The 25,330-nt window shown below is 36.3% G+C and overlaps 1 protein-coding gene across 17 annotated transcripts in view; it reads right to left on the bottom strand.

Moving 5' to 3' along the window:
• The window catches only part of GABPB1 (GA binding protein transcription factor subunit beta 1), a 975,210-nt gene that overhangs the window by 923,933 nt on the left and 25,947 nt on the right, over window positions 1–25,330 (bottom strand). For 9 of the 17 annotated variants that reach the window (XM_082734807.1, XM_082734806.1, XM_082734805.1 and 6 more), the window contains exons 2-6: window positions 11,704–11,811; window positions 6,417–6,584; window positions 4,914–5,108; window positions 3,520–3,631; window positions 3,026–3,139 (exon numbers count right to left, since the gene is read on the bottom strand). In XM_082734807.1, coding sequence (XP_082590933.1) covers window positions 3,026–3,139; window positions 3,520–3,631; window positions 4,914–5,108; window positions 6,417–6,584; window positions 11,704–11,811 — 697 coding nt within the window. Of the gene's footprint in view, window positions 1–3,025; window positions 3,140–3,483; window positions 3,632–4,913; window positions 5,109–6,416; window positions 6,585–11,703; window positions 11,812–25,330 lie in introns of all 17 variants that reach the window. The other 8 variants (XM_082734802.1, XM_082734801.1, XM_082734811.1 and 5 more) reach the window with 1 other exon arrangement.

Genomic DNA, 25,330 nt, shown 5'->3' with positions numbered 1-25,330 from the left:
AAATAAATGAATAGCTGTTTACAAATGTATAAGTGGAAATTTTAGCACAAGAACAGCTCTGAGTTATTTCTTTAACCCAAAACATGATCTATCCTTCCAAGAACTCTTGTTTGCACATTTTTGTTTTGTTTTAAAGCAAAAAGAAAGGGAGTAAGAGTGTGAGTTTCCTGAAGTTTTGATTTTTCAAAGAGAGAATACCTGTAACAGAGGGGGCTATAAGCTTTGGTAGAAAGAGGTAACGTAAAGCCTTTGTTCATTAATAAAGAGTATACCACTACATGGCTGTGATTTTCCTTATGAAGAAAAAAAGCAGCTGCACTCTCTCCCAAAGAATTTTTTTTTTTACTTTTTTTTTTTTTTTACTTTTTTTTGTATCTTCATTTTGGAGTAACTTCCAAAATGGAATCAACTGGAATGAGTTCTCTTCCATCTAAATCCCTACATCTCACCCATTAAAGAAAGACAAGGGAACAAAACATTTATTTCAGCAGACTGTTTCAACAGACATACCTCGGGAGGAAAGGCAAGAATAGTGATGCTTTTGTTTGGTAGAAGACAAAATGATAATCACATAAATAGTTATTCCTATCACAAACCAAATTATAAACATTGTAGAATAGACCAGTCCACTGATCATCAAGAAACTGCAATATATTAATAGTGGTCACTGTCACACAACTTCAGAATCAATCAGACCTTGAGCACAAAATTCTGTTCACCATTTAATGGTTATGCTACTTTTGGAAAAATTATTTAAACTCATACATCTCAGCTCTTCATCACATATAAAATGAGAGTACTACTAAGAGTGCCTTGGTGGCTCAGTGGGTTAAAGCCTCTGCCTTTGGCTCAGGTCTCGATCCCAGAGTCCTGGGATCGAGCCCCAAGTCAGGCTCTCTGCTCAGTGGGGAGCCTGTTTCCCCCTTCCTCTCTCTCTGCCTTCCTCTCTGCCTACTTGTGATCTCTGTCTCTCAAATAAATAAATAAAATCTTTAAAAAAATAAAGAGAGTACTACTTTACTTCCCAGATCCTAACTAGGATGTCCTTGAAAAAATATATGTAAATATTTTCTAAAGTCAGGATGAGCCTGACAATTGATGTTAAGAGAAACTAAAGAGCCATGAAGCAGAGAATACTTAGTGTGAGCATGTGGAAACTGAGCTGTGAGAAGATATTTCCTTGTCTGATTACACATCTCAGCTGACTTACTTACATTGGTGGCAATGTACTCACCTGAACTTTAACTTAATTCAAGCTCTTAAAATATCTTCAAAAAGATTCCACTATGACGTAGCAGTGAAATGAAAAATTACTACACTCACAAAAGATTGTAAATCACATGCGATAAAAGTCAACTGAAATTCTTAATCTCTCAGACTAAATCATATATAACATTTTCAAAAGTAGAAAGCAGAGAAGTTGGTATGACTAATTCAGGGAGCCAAACATCTAAATGTCAAAATTTCAGCTGACCTTCAAGAAAAGTTGCCTAATTTTCAGAGATACATCCTTTAATTAAAGACAAAAAATTAGAAAGTTTACCAAAATAGAAACCACCAATAAAATTAATTTTCTTTGCTATGCTTATGCAATGACAAAGATGCTAAAGAGATCTAGGCACAGGTTATAAAAGCAGCAAATCCAATGTGATGCTGCACATAACTGCTAACAGCCAAAAGTGATTCTGAAAAATCTGACAACTCCCAAATACAAGGGCTTAGATTCCAAAATTGATGGTGATGCTAAAGAAGCTGGAGAATAGATAAAATGTTTATTATCACTAGTTAGTAAAGAAAGGAGTGAGAGAGAGAAAGAGAGAGAGAAAGAAGAGAAAAATAGGCACATTTTTCTCCCTGAAAAAAACCACGTCTTTCAATTAGTAGCACCTTAAAGAGTCAAATCCAGTAATATAGATCTTCAAGCTTTTTGGTGAGAAGTCAGTGAGATTGTGAGTAAAACATTTACTACAGGGCACAGCACACAAGTAAGCATTCAATGATCTGTTGTCGTTACTGTTATTATTGGGCACAATTTGAAAAAAACAAATTTAAATAATGAGTGACAATAAATTATTCTTTTATAACCACTTTTTTTTTCTTTTTTTTTTAATTTTTAATTAATTTTTTATTTTTTATAAACATAAATTTTTATCCCCTGGGGTACAGGTCTGTGAATCACCAGGTTTACACACTTCACAGCACTCACCAAAGCACATACCCTCCCCAATGTCCATAATCCCACCCCCTTCTCCCAAACCCCCTCCCCCCAGCAACCCTTAGTTTGTTTTGTGAGATTAAGAGTCACTTATGGTTTGTCTCCCTCCCAATCCCATCTTTCTTTTATAACCACTTTTAAAAGCTAAATATAATGGCCTAAACTATGGTAAGAATAATAATTTTATGACATTTTTAAAATTCCTTAATTAAAAAAACATCTACTTACATAATAATTACAGCAGAAACTATTCTGCTTACGTGTCAAAGTAAAACCTGGTCTAAACCAGCTACTGATACTGTTTTCATTGTTCACCATCAGGTCATCCTTTAATGGTGATGCAGGCATGCTACTTCCTAGTTCTGTCAGTCTGTAAGATTCTATATAATTCTAATAGAACTGACAAAAATTAAAAGTTATGAAAAAGCAAGTTCATATATGTATTTATCTACTTTATATACAAAGTCACAGACTAGTGAAAACAAAGGCCATTGGGTATAGAGACATGGTTTTCTATGAATCACACAAGTTTGCTTTTAATCTTAATCAGATTTTAATTAATTGACAAGTTTTAACATTCTTTTAAAAATCCAGATTTTCAGCTTTCCATGAAAGACGGAATCTGGCAACACCGCACATAGGACCATAATTGGCTAGAGCTAAATAGCAGATGCCCTCTGCTCTGGGCTCTCGTCTTCAGAAGGCCGTCATCAGAAATCTGCTCACATTAGCCTTTTATATTACCTTCCTAGCCTTTGCAAATATTTGAGTTTCCAACTTTTAACATGCACATTGCCTTGTTTCTCTAACCTGGCGTTTCCGCAGAGTTAGACAGTGGAGCAGACGCTTCAGCTAGGGCAGCTAACGTAGCTAATACTGACGTGGATGAGTTTCCAAACTGAACTGCAGATACACCGGTTTCATCTGTGACAAAAGAGAAGACAGATTTATATTTTAAAGGAGCTTAAGCTAATGCACGTTTATGATGCTCTGTTTTACTTTATTCCACTCTTAAATGAAGCTTGGATCATCGGTGTGAAAAACAGGCTTGGATATCATTACTTTTTAGAAGATAATATTGCAGTATATTTTGCAATATCACCTTTCTTCAAATTCTTGTGTCTCCTAAAAACTGGTTTTTGCCGATACCAAAGAAAACCAAGGCGATAGATACACTCTTACCCTCATTCTCCAACACTTCTTTCTTACAAGGAGGATACCTACTAAAGCATAAAGTCCCAACAGCTATCCTATATGCATCTCAATACCTGTTGCCTTGGATGAATTTTCTGAAGATACCAGACCTGTTAGGTTCACCACCCCTCCAGGTCCGATGATAAACTGTGGTGTGGCGGCGTGTATCGTCACGGTGTCTGGACTCTCCGGGTTTGTGTTGATTTGGTTCTGCATAGCAATCTAGGGCACAAATCAAAATGGGGTTTTTAGAATTACAACTGGAATGTATAGCATAGACTCGCAATGTAGTGCAAACATAAACATACAGGAAATTCTAAAACTTAAGAATCATATAAAACAAAGGGAAACCTTTGTATACGGTCTACTAAGAGTGCAGTGGTAAATCACAGAGAGGAATTTACATATTAATTCCCCTGTTAGGTAAAAAGCAGCAAAATCCCATGAGAAGAGAAAGGGATATCTGGAAGGCTTTTTATAGAGCACAGTTGAAAGATTTTGCTGCCCTGTGGCTACAGAAATCAAATTACTTTAATATTTCCTCTACTATATTCAGCAATATACGTATCACTATACCTATAATGCATGTCCTTCCTAATTAACTGTTTTCAGTCTTCAACCCTGGCCCCCAAATTATACTCCTAAGAATGAAAGAACTACAAGAGGCATCACAATAATCATTTTCCTGGACATATAAAATATTTTAAGTAACTGGCTGAAATTCAGTAGAGTTAGATGGTCTTAACTAAGGGTTCTACTGGGATGGAGAACAAGAAGATAGGCAAGAGGCAGTGAGTAAGGATAATTTATATCAAAGTTGTATAGCCAAAGAAAAAAGAAACAGTATTGGCTATTAGAAAAACTTGCTCCGGGGGGTCCAGGTGGCGCAGTCAATTAAGCATCTGACTCTTGGTTTTGACTCAGGTCATGATCTCAGGGTTGTGAGATTGAGCCCTGTGTGGGGCTCCACACTAAGCGCAGAGTCTGCTTAAGACTCTCTCTTCCCTTTCCATCTGCCCCTCCCTTCAATAATCAAATAAATATTTTTAAAAAGAAGCATGCCCAAAAGCCATAAATAACTATGCTTCCAGATTTTTTTTGAGGATGATTAAAAATAAAAGAAACCAATCAAAGTGATAGAGACTATGTCACTCTGGGGACAGTACTATAGCTACTAAAGGAAAATTTTAGTGGAAGTCTAACAGACTTTGAAAAACCATACTATATCCAAATATGCAACAAAAATAATAGAATAAAATGTCCAGAAGGCGAATTTAGGAACTTAAAAACACAGAAAGTAATCACTTTACCTAATCTTCTAATATTACATATAAAGACTATGGTCTTACAATCAGAAAAATGAATAGTAAATGAACAAAGAGGAAATAAAAGAGGAAAAATAACTGTCCAAAATAACCAAGTCCAAAATGAAAAGCCAAAAGTTAAACAGCTCAAATCATTCACAAGACAGAGATCCTTTTATTTTCTCAAATTAAAATGTTACCTGTAATATCTCTGCCAAATCTTCATTTCCATTATCTATTGAAATATCAAATGCAGTTTTACAAAATTTACTTTGCGTGTGTACATCAGCACCATATTTGATTAAAAGTTCCACCACTTCTTGATGATTGTGTTCTGTGGCCCAATGTAGAGCTGTCATCTTCAACATGTCCTTTGCATTAACATCAGCACCATGCTATAAAAATATTGAAAAATAAGAGATTTCTAAACAAAATGCAAAGAATTTCTAATACAAAAATACCAGCCATTATGCTTTAAAGCAAGAATCTGCATCAACATGATCAGCTCTCTATTTTTTGTGTTGAATAATCTGTACAAATCTCCACACATGTCACTTAATCAGCTTTCTATCATGTTAACTTTCCTAATAGTTTTCTTTCTAATTTCTTAGGAGTGTAGCAAAGATGTTTTTCGGTCACCAAGCTGTGAGCACCAGCGGATAGAATGGCATAAGAAGTAAAGTTGAAGTGCCTGGGTGACTCAGTCAGCTAAGCATCAAACTCTTGATCTCTGCTCAGGGCATCATCTCAGGGTCCTGATTTCAAGCCTTGCATCAGGCTCTGTGCAGTGTGTGGAGCCTGCATGAAATTCTCTCTCTCTCTCCCTCTGCCTCTATGCCCCAATTTGCTCATGCGCATGCTCTCTCTCACATTAAAAAAAAAAAAAAAAAAAAAAAAGGCGAACGATGAGCATTCTTCCAGAACGTTTTAATTCTAGTTCCTTATTTATATAAAAATATCCTTTGCTTTCAAAACCTGTACAATATAAATAATCAAAAGGGAGCTATCAGGGATGCACTGTCCAATATGGCAGCCACTGGACACATACGTTATTAAGCACTTGAAAAACGGCTACTCCCAACAGAGATGTACTATATATTTAAACATATACTGAAATTCAAAGGCTTAACACCAAAAATAGGATGTAACATAGCTCATTAATAATCTTATATTGATTTCATGTTGAAATGATAATATTTCGTACATATGAGTTTAAATAAAATATTAAAATTAGTTTTTACTTTTTTTAATGTAGCTAATAGAAAATGTGGAATCACATGTGATTCACATTTGTGGCTGACACTGTATGTCTTTCGGATAGATTCATCTAAAGGCCAGAATAAAAATCCTTATTTGTATTACTGTCTGTTAATCATCCAAGCCTTATGTTTCCTTCCATAGCGTTTTAACTGTGTCCAGTAAGACAAAGCTGTAGACCCTCAAATAATGGAAACCAAAGTCTAAGAAATCAGCTGTCTGTCTGACTTAACTAAGAACACACCTAAAAGTTCTTTTTCTCCCACAAAGGGAAACTTCAAGATAATTTTCATTTGATGGGCTTACACACACACACAAATGAACTAACACAGGGGAAAAAAACCCTAGACACAGTCAATAAAAGTAGTTCTCTTCTCTGTCTTATAAAACCATAAATCCTTTGCGGGCTTACTTTCAAAAACTGAATGCAAAAAGAGAACACATACCTTAAGCAAAACCTCTACTATGCTGGCATGGCCTTCAGAAGCTGCCATATGTAATGGTGTTCGGTCCACTTTGGTTCTTGCATCCCTACTTACACCGGCTCGGAGTAGTACTTCTGTGGTGGAATAATGCCCATACTGTGCTGCCAGATGAAGTGGAGAGGTTCCCAGCTAACCCACAAGAAAAAATAAATCCACATTTATAATCATTTCTAACACACTCCCATTACTATCCTCTATATTTTCTTTTTACATAGCAAAAAGATTATCTGCTTACATAGTAACTCAAAACTGAAGAAAATAATAACATATGCTTATATTCTCTTCATAGAAGCTTTCAAGAATCCTCATACACTTCTCAATGAGAAAGCAAAGTCAGTATTTCATTTAATTCAATCTTGCTTTCCTATTTAACAGATAAATAGCCTGAATAAAATTAATTTTTAATCAGGAATTAGAGATAATCAAGGTTTGAGAAATCTGAGCACTGCATGTTTTCCTCATATCAATCACACAAAACTTCTTTTCATATATGAAACTCATATCAAATAAATGCAATAGTGTAGATTTTTATATTAAACTGTTTTGTAGGAATTAATTAAAGCAATTCAATGATCTTTTTAAATAGTTTATATAGTCATTTTTCAAGGGAAAAATGTGATCTGAGGTACACCTGCCCAAGTGAGTCAGGAGAGAACCAAAACAGAACCCAGTTTTTTCCCTGAAACTGCTTTCATGTGGTATCATCATTACATTAACACTACATTCACAATATGCAAGGGAAGTTCTAAAATATAAGTGAAGAACCTTATCAGAGGCACACAGTTTAAAAGGTGGAAATTAGAATTAAGTTACATGCATTTAGAGGTTTAAAAAGTCCTTATAACTCTGATTATCAAGGCACTGATGTTCCAAAGATAGGTCACTAGATGGGGAGTCTGGGTAGCACAGTTGGTTAAGTGCTTGAGCATCCAACTCTTGGTTTTGGCTCAGGTCATGACCTGGGGGTTGTGAGCCCTGTATCAGGCTCCATGCTCAGCAAAGAATCTGCTTAAAATTCTTCCCCCTTGCCTCTCCCTCCCACTCTGCTCCTCCCCATATTTACACAGCAATCTTTCTCTCTAAGATAAATAAACAGAATCTTAAAAAAAATAAATTGTTCACTAGAACATAAAATTTGCTAAGACTGCTACTTTAATAATAACAACTAAGGTTTTTGTTAAAGCACTTTCCATGGCAAGCACTATTCTAAGACCTTTAAACATACTATATCTCATTTACTCTCCTCTTAAAGTACTATCCTCTTTTGATAGTAAAGAATGTAAGGCACTAAAAGGTTACTATTTTGCCTGAAGCCACACATCAAATAAGAGTCATAATACAAAGCCAGGCATGTGTTTTCAATACATGGTAAAAATGGAAATCATTTATCCTGGAAATAACTATTTTATTATTATTAAAAACCTTGTATTTTTTTAAAATTATTTTTATTAACATATAATGTATTATTTGCCCCAGGGGTACAGGTTTACACATTTCACAGCACTCACCATAGCACATACCCTCCCCAATGTCCATTACCCAACCACCCTATCCCTACCTCCTCACCCCCTGGCAACCCTCAGTTTGCTTTGTCTCTTATAGTTTGTCACTCTCAAAAACCTTGTATTTTTAATGGGAGGTCATTCTAGCAGATAAAAGATTCCTGAACAATCATTTCTCCATGCTTTATCAGATTTTCCTATAAAAGACCTTTCTATACTCTTTAATTCTAATATTTAACGAAGTCTCTCAATAGCCCATTGGGCAATCATGAATTTTTCTCAGTGAAATATTAGGGTTTACTTGTGTTTTTTTCTTCTTGATAACTAACCATTTTGGCTGATGATACAAAACACACACATACACATAGTTTAAAGAAAAATATTGGACAAACACTCATGAAAACACAATCACGATCTAAAAATAAAACACTGCCAGCAATTTAAAATTTTCCCACATTCCACTCCCTAATCACAAACCCCTCTCTCAGCCCCTGAGGTAATTACTATTCTGAATTTTGTAGTAAAAGTTGTTTTACTTTGCTTTGGTTTTGTTTTTCACCACTTATATATCCCTAAATAATATACTTTGGTTTTACTTGCTTTCAACTTTATTTAAATAATCATATTGCATGTATTTCTCTGTGACTTGCCTTCTTTTGTTTAACATTATACTCGTAAGATTCATACCATGTTGGTGAATGTAAGTGTAGTTCACCAATTTTCTCTGTTCTATAAAATTCTATTGAATAAATAAGTCACAATTAATTTAACCAATCTGATGAACATTTGGGCAATTTCCAGTTTTTTTTGCGATTACAAATAATGCTAACACTAAATACAGTTTTGTACATGTTTCAAGTATATGAGCCAAGAGTTTCTTTGGAGAAAATTCTTTAAAGTTTGGGAAGCATGGGTGGCTCAGTTGGTTAAGCAGCTGCCTTCGGCTCAGGTCATGATCCCAGTGTCCTGGGATCGAGTCCCACATCAGGCTCCTTGCTCCGCAGGGAGCCTGCTTCTCCCTCTGACTCTGCCTGCCACTCTGTCTGCCTGTGCCTGTGCTCACTCTCGCTCTCGCTCTGACAAATAAATAAATAAAATCTCAAAAAAAAATAAAAATAAAAATAAAAATAAATAAAGTTCAATGGCTACATCACAAGTCATATATATGCATGTTTAAATTTACTAGGTACCGCCAAAGTGCACTCCAAAATGTTTATGCCAATTTACAACCATCCTCACCAATGTTTGATACTACTAGAATTTGGTTAATCTGGTAGATAAGCAATAGTATTTCATGATTTCACTTTGTATTTGTCCAACTATTAATGTAGTTGAGCATCTTTTCACATCTACTGGTCATATGAACTTTCTCTTTGGTAAGTAAAGTTGATAAAGTCATTTACCCAGTTTTCTTTGACTTTTTATTGCTGCGATGGCAATTTCTTATGTATTACAGATACTAATCCTTCTAACAGACACTAATCCTCTACTATGGAGATCTTTTTGTCTTGATATACTACAGTATCATTATGATGTGTCTAGATATGGACTTCTTTAATTGATCCTCCTAGAGATTAGTTTGGGCTACTTGATTCTGAGCTGCAATCTTTTATCAGTTCTGGAAAAACATCTTTTATGTCTTAAAATTATTTCCCTATTCTCACTCTCCTTATTAGATATGTTACATTTTCTCACACTAGTCTTCATGATTCCTGAGATCTTAAATTTTCTGCCCATTTTTCTATATAATGCTTTCTGGATTTTTTTTTCCCATATCTTTCAGTTCACTAATTTTCTCTTTAGCTTTTCTTAATCTGCTTAAAACTATCTAAAATCCTTGTCAGTCTGCTTTTGTTGTTAGTTGTTTCAGTGGGTTATTGTCCAAGTTGTCTTGTGTCCTTGTGCATTTAGTTACTTCTGACTGTTCATTTTCCTTAGAATTTCATTTGTGGATACTGGGATGAATGTAGATTCCCCCAGAAAGAATATTCATTTGCTTCTGCCAGGACCCTGGGGTAACCCTAAGTCCAAAGATCCCCTGAAATTCAATTTTTGCACAAGTATTTATGAGTTCAGGTCACAAATGTGTGCAAGGAATAGCTGTGACTCCAAATCCACATCAATACTTTTTTTTTCTTTCTCCACTTGTTGACTTGTTTCCAGGCAGTTCATTTTCCTTATAGTACCCTAGCAACAAGGGCAGGGGTAGAAGCAGGTAAGATGAGGGAGGGGGGGTATTTCTGGTTTATCTTATATAGAAGGTATATCTCTTTTGAATTCCTGAATTAAGAGGACAGGATCTCCTAGGAGACTTCTATGAGCAGTCTCAGGTCTCTGTCTTCGGCAACCCACGCCAGTGAGGTGGGAAAACCAACAGGCAAATTCACTGAATTCAACAAATATTCTTAGAGTGAAATTTCCTTAGGTTCTGGTGTTCACTTAGTTTTTCAAGTTGAAGTCCCTTATTTTCTTTCTAACTTATCAATGCACAAAAGATCTTTTTTTTCTAATAGTTAATCAAAAAGCCTTTATCTTTTGGGGTGCCTGGGTGGCTCAGTGGTTTAAAGCCTCTGCCTTTGGCTCAGGTCATGATCCTAGGGTCCTGGGATCAACCCCTGCATTGGGCTCCCTGCTCAGCAAAGAGCCTGCTTCTCCCTCTCCCTCTGCTACCTTCTCACTCAATTTGTGCTTTTTCTCTGTCAAAGAAATAAATAAAATCTTTTTTTTTTGTTTAATTTGCTTTAAAATAATACAGAACAAAGAAAGTGGATGAGGTTACAGAGGAAACAGACTCACCATGATCTGATCATTTCTGAGGTTGGCTGAAAAATATTTGAAATTCCCATAATAAAAATTTTTGTATTGTTTTGTTTTAATGAAAAATAAAGAACAACATAAAAAAAAATGCCAAAAACAACAAAAGCTAAAATCTGAAATTTTTAGCTGTTACCAGTAGGTAGGTTAATCCAGATTCCTAACCCTCTCTTTCGACTCACCCTGGGAACTAAGTACAGTTATGGTTTTTGCTGTCCTCACAATTGCCTACTGTAGTTACTAAGAACATGTTCCCATTCCTTCCTTCCTCTCTGGTCATGTTTGCAATAGTATTTGTGTAAGTATCACAGTATAAATGGAAACATTTTTCCTTTTTAGAAGCAATTATAACATTAACCAGGATCTTTAGCTGTTATTTTCTGAATTATAAATTCCACCTGTGCTATTTATGACCTTTAAATTAAATTCTAAGCAGCTACATTTTATATTCACCCTACAATATTAAACTCCACAATTTTTTTTAATTAATTAATTTATTTATTTATTTGACAGAGAGAGAGAGATCACAAGTAGGCAGAGAGAGAGAGAGAGGAGGAAGCAGGCTCCCCACGGAGGAGAGAGCCCAATGTGGGACTCGATCCCAGGACCCCGGGACCATGACCTGAGCTGAAGGCAGAGGCTTTAACCCACTGAGCCACCCAGGCGCCCTGAACTCCACAATTTAAAAGAAAAACCCTTTTGTGGACAGAATACCTGAATAAGGTTGTCATATATATAATATGAAATACATAAAAATACAAAATATTCTCTTTAAATGATGGCTATAATTCTAAAACTACAATTTGAAAAAAAAAAAGTCAATTTTTTGCCACATATAAACACAATACGGACTGAATTTTTACCTGGAAAAACTAATAAATGAGAGGAATTAAAAAAAAAAAAAACAGCACAACATTAAAATCATTCTTTACCCAGTCTGTAGTAAAAGGAGCTCCATTTGCCATCAAAATACGAACTTCATCATCTTGACCTGCACGTGCTGCTTCTAAAAGCTTCTTTCCCAAATCTACCAGGGACATCTAAACAAAACAAAGATGAATTTAACATCTCTATTAATATATTATTACATGACTTTCCCCCCACATATCTTTATTAATACCAATTCTCAATTATCCCTTTAAAAGTCTGTGATATGGTTAATTTCAAACTACAGATCATGCAAAAGCAATTTGTATTTGAATCTGGGGAACAGATTTTCCTTTCTCATTAAGTTTTTAGCTAGGATAATAAAATTAGTTTGAATTCTCTGAACATAGCTGGTAAAGATAATGAGGTAAGCAGCAGACAAGGCTTGTCTAATAGTTAAAACTGGCAAGAAACTGTTTTCACTGGAGGAGCGCAGCAAGAAAGATTTTCATAAAAGTAAACATAAAAAAGGTATGAGATACTATCCTCTGTAACTGATGGAAATTATAATAAATATATTGTAGCTGTTTTTTGCAACAGTAAATCAGAAAATGTGTTCAGAATTTACAAACAAATATTTTCAATTGTTGCACAGTCAATACACATTCAGATTCTGGAGGAAAAGGACAAAATTCACACTCAATGAAATACTCAAAGAAAGTCTTACAGTATTATCAATAGGCTATGTGTTTCACTGAGAAGCTAGAAAGTAAGTGCAACGTTGTATCTTGAATTCAAGATACCTGAAAAGACTAATGTCACAAGTCAAAGTGTGTGTGAGTGTGTGTTTGACAGTCTGGGGTGTGTGCGGGCGGGGGAGTGTCTTCTTGAATCAGAAATACCGAAAAAACAAATATATATATGTTAAGGAAAGATCATGACAAGAGTACATAGATGAAAAGAGATTTGAATGTATTAGAGATGCTCAAATTCAAGGGATGATGGTTCTGAGAAGAAAGGTCCCAAATTCAGGAAGACTATTCAGCTGGAAGACTATTCATTAATGCTATATAGTATCCTCAGCAAAGGCAAAGAGGTAGAAGTTGAGGCCTGTGAGGAAGGGAAGATACTGAACCCCTAGATTTACACAAGAAAAAAATGTGCCTGAGGTATGAATTTGCCTCAAAAAGGGAATACCCTTTGAAAGTTGGATAAGTAGTCAAGGGGAAAGAAATTTTATGTCAGGTTGATTAGTATATTCAAATCTTGTATGAACACCTATTATTCAAGAAGAAGGAGAGAGGAGTATGTATGTATGTATGTAAGAAGGGAGTTAGAGATTAGAGAAGTTATTGATTCCAGGAAGGATAGACTGCATTATATAATTAGAAAAAAGTGTTAGGGAATGTAAAAGAGCTGACTAAAATATATGTATCTATATATCTAGATATATCCCTTGAAAGAACAGATTTATGTTTGCATTACTATATTTGTTAGTAGATTCAAGAACATGGGAACAACCAAACATAGAGTAACCAGTAACAGATGACAATGTTGGGAGACTTGCACAAGATAAAGTGAGATGAATATGTCCAAAACAGGTATTTGTTACAAGCAGGAAAGAATTTCTTTAATTATTCCATTTATAAAGATAAAAAGAATTCATAATATATCCCATGGTGGTGAAGAAAAACAACCACACGAATTTATGTGTTTTATGTAGCAGTTTTTACATGTATTTTTTTCGTGTGACACAACACTTTCATCCTTTCTGTTTTCCTCCCATTCTCTCATACCTTGACTGAGTCACTGGAACCCAGGATACTCCTTAATCATGCTAAAGGCATTAAGATCTAAAGAGCTTACTGATCTCTAATGAAGGATTTTTCCTAGGAAATATGCCAGCTAGACAGTAAAATTTACATCACAGTCAAAAGGCAAAGAGCCTGGAATCATTTCCTATGAAAAGCAGGATAAAGCAAAAAGAAACTGACCTAATTCCACAAAAGTACAGTGAAATCTAAACTGGCCACACTAGCAAACACACTGAGTACACTTGGATGACCAAAATTTAATATAAATGTGGCTTTACAATAAAATAATTCTTCACCCAAAATATACGCTTTTATGTCTTATACAGGTAATACAAAATCAGTTTGCATTCATTCAGCATACATACTGCCAGATGGTTTAGACACCTGGGTATCTTTGTGGTAGTGGTTTACGATTTTTCCTCATTTTTAGAAACTGAGTTGTCTGCCTTTTTCTTAATGATCTGTAAGTATTCGTAACATACATTCTGCATAGGAGTGCTTTGTCAGATATAATATGTATTCTAAGTATCTCCTTCTAGAATCCTGATTTCTTGACTTTCCAACACTTCCTTGATATCACATACTATCATCTATGGGTGGATAATGAAACTTCAATGTATTAAAAAACAAAAATAAAATCAAAGACAGCAAAGGAATGTCTGCCACAAAAATGAATGTAAGAAACATTAAAAAAAATTTTTTTAAAGATTGTATTTATTTGTCAGAGAGAGAGATAGAGAGAGCGCACACACAAGCAGGCAGAGTGGCAGGCAGAGGCAGAGAGAGAAGCAGGCTCCCTACTGAGGAAGAACCCCGATTCGGGACTCAATCCCAGGACCCTGGGATCATGACCTGAGCTGAAGGCAGCAGCTTAACCGACTGAGCCACCCAGGTGTCCCAATAATTTTTATTATGTAAAAGGTCTGACTCAAAATGAGAAGGGAAAACAAACACCATGAACCCAACAGAGCAACAGTAAAAGGACAAAGCAAGAAATAATAATGAAGAGCCTAGGATCATCTGGGTCCAAATTTGCATGCCTCTGAAACATAATGGGAGGGGCCCCAGGAAGGCCTCTGCAATTGCATATTACCTGCTGCTTCTAAAATGAAATCTAAACTTAAAATTTGAGAGTAGGGTGACTGATTGGGTCTATGCGGGCTAAAGACACCTCCCTCCACAGCTCAGTGGGTATATTTACCCTGTTAAATCAGATTTACTCCCATGACAAATACACAACCTGATGTTTAAACAAAACAATACAAAAGAACCTAGCCCAGGGAAGCCTGGCTCAGTCAGTCTGAGGAGGAGCATGTGACATTGGAGCCTGAGCTCAGAGGCCTGTGGCTCGTGTTAAGGGTAGAGATTATGTAAACAAATAAACTTTAAAAAGTAAGAAAAAAGGAAAAAACCAAGCCCACATTGGAGTCATTTGCTCCCCACGACAGCAAACCAAGAGTTCAGTACAGTTTCAAACTTGTCCCAGGAAACCTTTTTAGAAGACAACCTGAAATTTTCTGATCGGCACTAGTGAGGTGCTGTTCCCTCCCTGCCTAAAAAAGAAAAGGTGTCTTGTCCAGGAACAATCTTTTCTTTTGCTAATAACTTCCTTGCCCACCCTCTTTCCTATCAAGACCTTCCATTCTATACACCTCCTCAGAGCTCCTTTCTACTAGTCCAGTTCATGAATTACTTAATAAAATCCAATTCAATCTTCAAGAAAAAAGTCAAAAGACATGATCATATATTTTCCAAAAGAGAAAACAGAAATAATTCACAAACATAAAAAATGTTCAGTATCACTAAGAGTCAAATAAATGTAAATAATTTAAAAGTTAAATTTAAAAAAGGTTGAGGTGAGACTAATACTTTTATATACTGGCATCTTATATATATTGATAGCAATATATATGGATCAGCTGGGGTTTCTTGGATTAGCTTTTTTAAAATGTCAATTTAGCAATACATAAAAGTTACCAAAATAGGGGGTATAGCTCAGGGGTAGAGCATTTGACTGCATAGAAGTTACCAAAATGTTCAAGCCCAACGACCAATAAATGATCCCACTTCTGAGATGTACTCTAAAGAAAAAATAAAAATATACTGAAACATTTATCAATACGTGTATACATGTATATACACATAAATCTACATATATTATATATAATCATTTGTATCATGTAAACAACCTAGATGAAGGAAAATGTGGAATCTAATCGAACAAAACACAGTAATTTAATGGTTGAAAGTTACATAACATGGGGCACTTGGGTGGCTCAATCGGTTAAGCCTCTGCTTTCAGCTCAGGTCATGATTTCAGGGTCCTGGGAGCGAGCCCCGCATCGGGCTCTCTGCTCAGCAGTGAGCCTGCTTCCCCCTCTCTCTGCCTGCCTCTCTGCCTACTTGTGATCTCTCTCTCTCTCTGTCAAATGAATGAATAAAATCTTAAAAAAAAAAAAAGAAAGAAAGAAAGAAAGTTACATAACATTAAAAAGCTATGCCACATTAGGGGCACCTGGGTGGCTCAGTGGGTTAAGCCGCTGCCGCCGGCTCAGGTCATGATCTCAGGGTCCTGGGATAGAGTCCCGCATTGGGCTCTCTGCTCAACAGGGAGCCTGCTTTCCTTCCTCTCTCTCTGCCTGCCTCTCTGCTTACTTGTGATCTCTCTCTGTCAAATGAATAAATAAAATCTTAAAAAAAAAAAAAAAAAAGCTATGCCACATTAAATAAAAAGATACAAAACTAGTTCCTTGAATGTCAAAAATACACAGAGAACAAAACACCAAAAAATACCAACAACTGTTAGAGTAACAAGATTATAGGAAATTTTTCTTCCATTTTACAAAGTTTCTATAATGTTACTAAATTATCTTTCTAATTCAAAAACTAGTTTTTTAAGGAGACAAATTACATTGTATGATTATCAACTAACTAAATGCTGACATTAAAGAAAGTTATATACTGACTTACTAAACAGGAAAAGTAGAAAAAAATGAAGAAAATGCATGATATTGAGTACTTTAAAACAGCATTACTGATCTGATTACAAGAATGGCAAGAAAACTATGATGCACTTAAAACAACTTTTATTACAATTCTGTTAACTTCTTAATTATTCAAAACACATCAAGGACTCAGGATACTTAAATTATTATGGTTTTAAAGTTCCATGAGCATGGGGCGCCTGGGTGGCTCAGTGGGTTAAAGCCTCTACCTTCGGCTCAGGTCATGATCCCAGGGTCCTGGGATCGAGCCCCACATCCGGCTCTCTCTCACATCTCTCTCTCTCTTCCTCCTCTCTCTGCCTGCCTCCCTGCCTACTTGTGATCTCTCTCTCTCTCTCTGTCAAATAAATAAATAAAATCTTTAAAAAAAAAAAAAGTTACATGAGCAACACAGCTATGTAGTAAAAAAACAGCTGATGGGGCACCATGGTGGCTCAGTGGGTTAAGCCTCTGCCTTCACCCCAGATCATGATCTCCAGGTCCTGGGATCGAGCCCTGCATTGGGCTCTCTGCTCGGCGGGGAGCCTGCTTCCCCTCCTCTCTCTGCCTGCTGCTCTGCTTACTTGTGATCTTTCTCCCTCTGTCAAATAAATAAATACAATCTTTTTTTTTTTTTTTAAGATTTTATTTATTTGACAGGGATCACAAGTAGGTAGAGGCAAGCAAAGAGAGAAGAAGGGAAGCAATCTCCCCGCCGAGCAGAGAGCCCAATGCAGGGCTCGATCCCAGGACCCGGAGATTATGACCTGGGGTGAAGGCAGAGGCTTAACCCACTGAGCCACCCAGGCGCCCCAATAAATAAAATCTTAAAAAAAAAAAAAAAATAGTTGAATACTTTTAAAGCAGATCCCAAAATGGTAGCAGTACTGCCCCCTAGAGCGCCCTTTGGATATATACGGAGGCATTTTTGGAGTCTGACGCAGAGAGGAGTGGGGTGAAAGCTCTATTAGCATTAAAAGGGCATGTGTCTGGGATACTAGAGGTCCAGCAATGCAGGGAACAATCCAGTATGGCAAAGAATTGTCACATGTTCTGGGTGACTTTCAAACGGTCCACTGAATATATCTAAGGCTAGAACTTAACTGATAGGTAAATAAATGTATTTTTTCATAATTATTAATGTATCCACAATTTTCCAGAATGCAACCCTACTATAAATCTACTTGTTTTGGTCAAAACTTTACTAAGAGCTGTTCATCGTTTTCGAAAATCATGTCACCAATGTTGATGAAATGTTGATGACACTTTGTTATCTGAATCACCAATATAAAACATGTATCAATCAGCTCTCCCAGCTTATCACTTTTCACAGTGATTCTATGTATAGGTGCAAGCATTTGACAATCTCCTGTGTCATCCAGGGTGGTCTGCTCAAGGATTTACATACTGAAATATACAATTTTAATAAAGTGCTTTCCTTCTAGGACGGCTGGGTGGCTCAATCAGTTAATTGTCTGCCTTCCACTCAGGTCATGATCCTGGAGTCCTGGGATGGAGCCCCATGGCGCTGCTCAGCAGGGAGTCTGTTTCTCCCTCTCCCTCTGTCCTTCTCCTGTGTGCATGCTCGTTCTCTCTCTCTCTCTCTCAAATATTTTTTTAAAAGTGCTTTCCTTCCATTTCTCCTCTATAATTAAACATTTTAATGATTTTTTGAAATTATGCAGATAGGTAATAGTTTTCATTTCAAATTAGTAAAAGGGGCAATACAAACATTTTTTATAGGAAGCCAGCACTGGATTTAATAAGACTGAAAAATCAATGGAAGAAAATACAAATGAGATCAAATAAGACAGAAATCAAAGGCACTCTTACTGTTTTTGTCAAGATAATTAGTAAATTGTAAAACATCGAAATTAACAAAATGTAGCAATTTCAACTTCTGATTCTCACTTAAGGGGAACAACACACACTACAGAATAATTCTAATTCTCAGAGGAACGCAACTGCATTAAGACAACAAATTGACTGAGGGGACCACAGCTCCAGATAGAGCCCCCCTCAATCAACTTTGCTCATTAACTCTTTAGAGATAAAGAGTGAGATTTACATAAAATCTATACATAAGGGCCTAGCAATAAATGTTGCTTTTTTGGTATGGCAAAAAACTTTTGCCCCAAAAAATAAAGAGGCATAATTCAATTCAATAAATTTTAATGAATGTTAAATATATTAACTGAAAAAACACTGTATGTATGGCACTGAATGCCATCCCATTTAATACCCTTTTCCTTTTAAGAAAAGTAATCTAAAAATTCACTGTAACAAATTCCGTCCTGAATTTTTTTTACTACTTCCAAAACTTTTATCACAATCTGATACAAACCATTATTTTTTTAACTTCAAAAATATGAATTTTAGATCTACAGGGGAATTTCAAAACATCCACAAACTAGATCCTTTTCCTTAAAAGTGCATGCTGAGAGAGCCATCTAGTGGTAACAGGAATTACTAACCATAATTACATTTTTATTTATTATTTAAGATTTTATTTATTTATTTGACAGAAAAAGAACATAAGTAGGCAGACCAGCAGGCAGAGGGAGTGGGAGAAGCAGGCTTTCCACTGAGCAGGGAGCCTGATGCAGTGCTTGATCCCAGGACCCTGGGATCATGATCTGAGCTAAAGGCTGCTGCTTAACCAACTAAGCCATCCAGGTGCCCTATACTTATATTTTTAAAGCTTACAGTCTATTTTGTATTGAATTTCTATAATTAATAGCTCACAGAGCTGTTTTGAGGATTATAGTATCTACTGGAAATGAAAACTCTCTATAAAACTGTAAAGTACTAATCCTATATGAATTGTTACTAAGACTCCTAAAAAAGAGTATGAAAATAAAGTTAGAAAATATAATCCTATTACAATACACTTAATAATAAACCTTGATTGCCTCATTAAAAACTTAAGCATAAACTTGCAATATCATTCCTATGCTCAATGAGAACAACTACAAATCCATTAAAACTCTTCTAAAGTTTTCCACCAAGCAATTTAGTACTACATATGTATCAAGAGCCTTTAAGATGATCATACCCTTTGACCTAATAATCCCACTCGTGTAAATCTATCACAAGGAAACTATCTGAAACATATTCAAAGTAATGTTATTTAAAACAGGGAAAAACTGAAATGCCCCAATACAGGTAATAGCTAAAAGAGATTAGGGGTGCCTGGGTGGCTCAGTTGATCAGCTCAGGTCATGATCCCAGGGTCCTGGTATAGAGCCCCACATCATCAGGCTCCCTCCCCACAGGAAGCCTGCTTCTCTCTCTGTCTGCTTGTGCTCCCCCTGCTTATGCTCTGTCAAATAAATTTTAAAAAAAAAATTTTTTTTTTTAAGAAATTGGGGTGCCTGGGTGCCTCAGTGGGTTAAAGCCTCTGTCTTTGGCTCAGGTCATGATCCCAGAGTCCTGGGATCAAGCCCTGCATCAGGCTCTCTGCTCGGTGGGGAGCCTGCTTCCCCCCACCACCACCACCGCCTGCCTCTCTGCCTTCTTGTGATCTCAGTCACATAAATGAATAAAATCTTAAAAAAATAAATAAAAAAGAAATTAAGATAGATCATAATCGATACTGCAAGTTTTTTTTTTTAATTACAGAAAATTTTGAGCAAATACAAGAACAGGTACAACAGTATAATGAACTTCCACACATCCACCAAATGGCTTCAATATTACCAATTTATTGACAACCCATTTCCCACCCACACACACTCTGAAGCAAATATCTATAAATATTCCAGTATGTATGTCTAAAAGATAACCAGTACTACAGTCATTTAAGATTATTTATAAATAATATGCAACAGTATGAAAATCAAGCCTCTAAAATGAATACACATCATGATCCTAACTATGTAAAAAGTGCATAGAAAAGCACCCAGAAGCAATATACAATATACCATGATAATGAAAATCAGAAATTTTCCTTTTCCTATTTATTCTCTATTTCATAAGTGCTCTATAATGAGCATATATTACTCCTGTAATTAAAAATAAACTCTTCTTAGTTGTTTCTAATAGTAATAGAAATTTGTTGCATCTAGTAATGTCATTTCAGTGAAAAAATGAATGGAAAAAAATGAATATCTCATATCCTGCATTTAATAGATCTATAAATCAGACAAGTAAAATGTTGTAAAGAATACTAGTTAAAAATACATGAATAAGCACAGAAACCTTGTATTAAAAAGCTTTTCACCAAAATAAGATTACAGATAAAAAACATTTTTAATGTAAGAAATTAGATGCTGCAAGTTATTTTTTAATAGTAAAAGCGTAAAAGGTGACTCTAAAATTAAGTGTATTATAACCATGTGTTTAACTGTACATACGAAAATATTCTTGGGCATGAGAATTTAGTTGCCTACATTCTCGCAAGGAAATAGGGGTGCCTGGGTGGCTCAGTCTGTTTAGCCTCTGCCTTTGGCTCAGGTCATGATCTCAGGGTCCTGGGATCGAGTCCTGCATTGGGCTCTCTGCTCAGCAGGGCGCCTGCTTCCTCCTCTCTCTCTCTGCCTGCTTCTCTGTCTACTTGTGATGTCTCTTAAAAAAAAAAAAAAAAAAAAAAAAGAGGCTCGCTACTCAGCAGGGAATCTATTTCTCTTTTTGGCCCCCCACTCTCGCCCTCTCTCTCTCTCTCTAAAATAAATAAATAAATTCTTATTTTAAGACAAGGGAGAAAAAAAGACAATAACTTGGATAATAAAACTAGTACCTGGCATGTTGCTGAATAATTACCTAGTATCATATAATCTAAACAGACTTACCCCAACAGTTATGGTCTCCACTTTGCAAAGGAGACAAAGAATAAAAGGACTTACCAAAGAGCACTAGTTTTAGTCTAAAGATAAGACCCATATTCTTAACTCTTGTGTTCTAAATTAGAGAACATTGGGAATCTGCAGGGATATAAAAGAACATGCCCTTCAAGTCTCTTTCTCTGCGATTCCTTTGAAGAAAAAATAATCATATGAACTCTGGTATATTTGGAATTTTCTCCCATTTCCATTTTGTCCAGTGGGCTTTTTTTTCTTTTTACCTTTTTTAACTTAAAAATGACACTTTCAAACCAAGTCTCTAAAGAAAAATCATCTCCCATAGACCCTTGTTCCAGAAAACCACCAGAAGATGTACTCCTCCAAGACCAGGAATAAATAAAAACTAGAATCAAGGGCTTCAGGAAATAAGGGATCCAATACAACTAGAGTGGAAGGGGATCCCCAAGATGATAATAAAGGAGACTCCAAGAGGTGCTGTACCAGAAACTTGGAAAGCACATCCAGATTGGAACCAGAGGACAGAGGTTCCAGAAGGAGGTCTCCAAGGAAAAGAAAGGCTGATAAGACTCCCAGGAAAAGAATGGGATCTCCAGTGGGGAATCTGACATGGTTTAATGATGGATACAGGAACAGTAAGCAAAAGAAAAAAAAGTACATAATTTCTTTTTCAGAGGGAAGAAAAAAAAAGAAAAACCTACACAAGAAAGAAAATGTAATCCCAGTTTACACACATGGCATGGGTTAGTGAAGAAGAGTAGTTCCAGGATTGCAATAACCCCCAAATAATAATCCAAGCAAAATTTTTGGTGTACTTCTATTAAGAAGATGAAGAGAGGGGCACCTGGATGGCTCAGTGGGGGGTGTCCAACTCGTGGTTTTAGTTCAGGTTGTGATCTCATGGGTGGTGGAACCAGGGCCCCTGCACTGGGCTCCCCACTCTGTGGGGAGTCTGCTTGGGAATTCTCTCCCTCTGTTCCTACTCCCCACTTCCAAGCCCGGCTCATGCGTGTACTCCTTCTCTCTCTCTCTCTCTCTCTCTCTCTCACTCACTCACTCACTAAAATGGATAAATAAATCTTTAAAAAAAATGAAGAATAAGGAAAAATATGCTTAGAGGTGGTTTGGTTTAAGATAGCCAAAGCTTCATCTTCATAACTGGGAAGTCAAAGATATATATATATATATAGAAAAATCAATAATGAGCATAAACAGGTTATTTAGAAATATGGAGGGAAGTACTAGGGGGAAAAAACAGCAAAAAGAGAATGGATGCCTTTGGGAACAAGGCTCTGGGGTGGGAAAGAATAACACAAGGGACTCAAAGTTGTTTTTGACCATAAACCTTGTATTTTTTACTTTTCAACTTCATATGTGTATACTTTACTAAAAATAAAAGTACAATAAACAAATATATGTTCACTTTATATAAAAAATGTATCACTCAAATTCAAAGTCATCCCCACATTTCCTGTTGGTCTTACTCCCCAGAAATAACCACTATTTAAATGTTTAGTGTGTAGCCTTCTAAATCTTTTCTATGCCTATAAAAAAAACACACAGGCACAACGCTTCTTTTCAAACAAATAAAAAACAAAAGAAGGGATCATATCATAGTGGTTTTGCAACTTGCTTCTTTGCACTCAACAGGGATCCCCTTGTTTTATCAGTGACATCTTTCTAATGCACACAGAAAAAAACATATTTTTTACTAGCTACATGGAAGTATGGTAGGCTGAATAATGCTCCCCCCAAGGATGTCTAGATCTTATTTCCCAGAATCTGTGAATGTTAGCTTATGTGGCAAAAAGGACTTTCCAGGTGTGATTAAATGAAAGATCTTGAGATAGGAAGATCCTGGATAATCGACTAGATGGGCTGAAGTAATCACAAGGATCCTTGTACGTGGGATAGAGGAGGGTCAGGATCAAAGAGAAGGAAGCAGAGATCAGAGGAGAGAGAGAGAAAGAGAGATCTGAAGTTGCTATAGTTGCTAGCCTTGAAGATGGGGGGGGGGGGGCGGAATACTACACCAGCCAAAAATGCAGGCAGCCTTGAAAAAAACTAGAAAAGGAAAGAAAACAGACTCTCCCTTGGAACCTCCAGAAGGAACACAACGTTCTATCTTCTAGCAAGTTTATCTTTCTTAGCCATGATTACCTGATGACATCCAAATCTATCTTCAGTCCAGGCCTCCATCCAAGCTAGAAAGACCCTAATATTCAACTGGATAGATACCTCTACCAGTAGATGCCAAGCACTTCAAAAGTCAAACTAAGTTGTGGCTTGTTCCCTAGTTCAGAAACTTTGGAATCCTTTTGGACCCCTTCTTCCACCCACCTCGTCTAGTCATGACCTGTCACTTTTACCTCCTAAATGTCTCTTAAATCCTTCTATGTCTTTCCAATGATAGAGTGTCGGTCTTCAGTAAATATCTGTTGGGGGCACCTGGGTGGCTCAATCAGTTAAGCATCTGCCTATCTGCCTTCGGCTCATGTCGTGATCCTGGAGACCTGGGATCAAGCCCTGTGTCAGATTCCCTGCTCCACGGGGATTTTGCCTCTGTCTGTCTCTCTGTCCCTCATGAATAAATAAATAATATCTTTTAAATAAATAAATAAATGTTGACAGTCTTTTCTCCTGTGCCACAAACTTTGTTCACGCCTCCATCCTTTCTCTCCTAGAACAACTTTAAACTAGTGTCTATGCTTCACAGTCTTACCTTTCTCTAATTTATTCTCCATTCTGCTACCAAACTTCTTAGTCATCCTTAAACAGAATTCAGGCCCCTTGTCAGTTACCTCAGATAAAATCAAACTCTTTGCCATTAGATACAAGGCCTTTCATATTTGGCATCTGTTGCCATCACCACATTTATACCACTCACCACCTCACACTAAACTCTATACTGCAGACATGTTTTACTCAGCTTTTTTTCTCACCTTTGGACATCTATACAAAACATTCCCTCTGCCAGGAAGAATGTTCTTCTCTCCACGCCCACTTTTGCTGTATTTATTCCTACCTGTTCTTCAGAGTTCAGCTTTTCTCCTCAAAGAAGCCTTCCCTGATTCCCCCAAACTAAATGAAGTGTCCTTCCTGTGTATTCTTCTAACATCTTAAGTTTCTCTTCTATAATAGCATTTATCAGACCACTCTACATGTGCCTGTTTACTTGGCTACTTGTTTTCACTGTGCCTGAATGATGGTGCCTGGTAAACAAGCACTGATTGAATAAATAAACATCAGACACACAGCAGAAACTCCAGAAATACTTGGGATAACCAACAGTCATATAACATTTGAATTTTTAAATGCAAATTAAAATGACAGCTTCACAAATTCTAGGAAGTAAAATTAATAAAATACTCGCTGAATTCCTCTCCACCTTATTATAACTCAATTTTTCACAAACAAATGAGATTAGATCTCTCCTGAATATTCTTTTTACTGGCAGCTACTCAAATTGACAGACCTGATCCAGAAAAACATGAGGTCAATTCTATGTTTTCTCAGGCTAAAGGGAAAACTGTGAACATAATCTGTAAATCTGGATAATGGCTTTATCTGAGACCCTCAAAAATCACTCTTGCACCTGCCACATTCGTATAAAAAATGTGGACAGGAAGCCAGAGTTTATCTAATAACCAGCAACAGTCTTATGAAGCAAGATCAGCTCATGGTCACCATAATGACCGTGGGTCAAATCAGTACCAAACTGAATTCAAAGGTTTCAAGTGAGTATGTTCTATCTAGAACTAAGCTGTCCAATATAGCAGCCACCAGCCATAATGCTACCAGGCACTGAAATGTGGCCAGTCCAAATGGAGCTGTGCTTTAAGTGTAACTCACCAGTACCAAAAAAGAATGTAAGGTATCTCATTAATAACTTTGTTATCAATTTCATGTTAAAATGGTAGTATTCTGGATATGTGGGATTAAATAAAATGTTATTAAAATTAATTTCATCTGTTGTTTTTTTTTAATGTGGCTGCTAATAAAACATTAAATATATGGCTCACATTATATTGCTGTTGGACAGAGCTATTCTAGAACCATTAATCAAAACTTCCTGGGGCACCTAGGTGGCTCTGT

Source organism: Mustela nivalis (genome assembly GCF_964662115.1).
Source record: "Mustela nivalis genome assembly, chromosome: 6".
In the NCBI taxonomy this organism is placed as follows: Eukaryota; Metazoa; Chordata; class Mammalia; order Carnivora; family Mustelidae; genus Mustela; species Mustela nivalis.
Note: the sequence above shows the minus strand (reverse complement) of the source record. Positions and strands in the feature narration are given on the sequence as shown.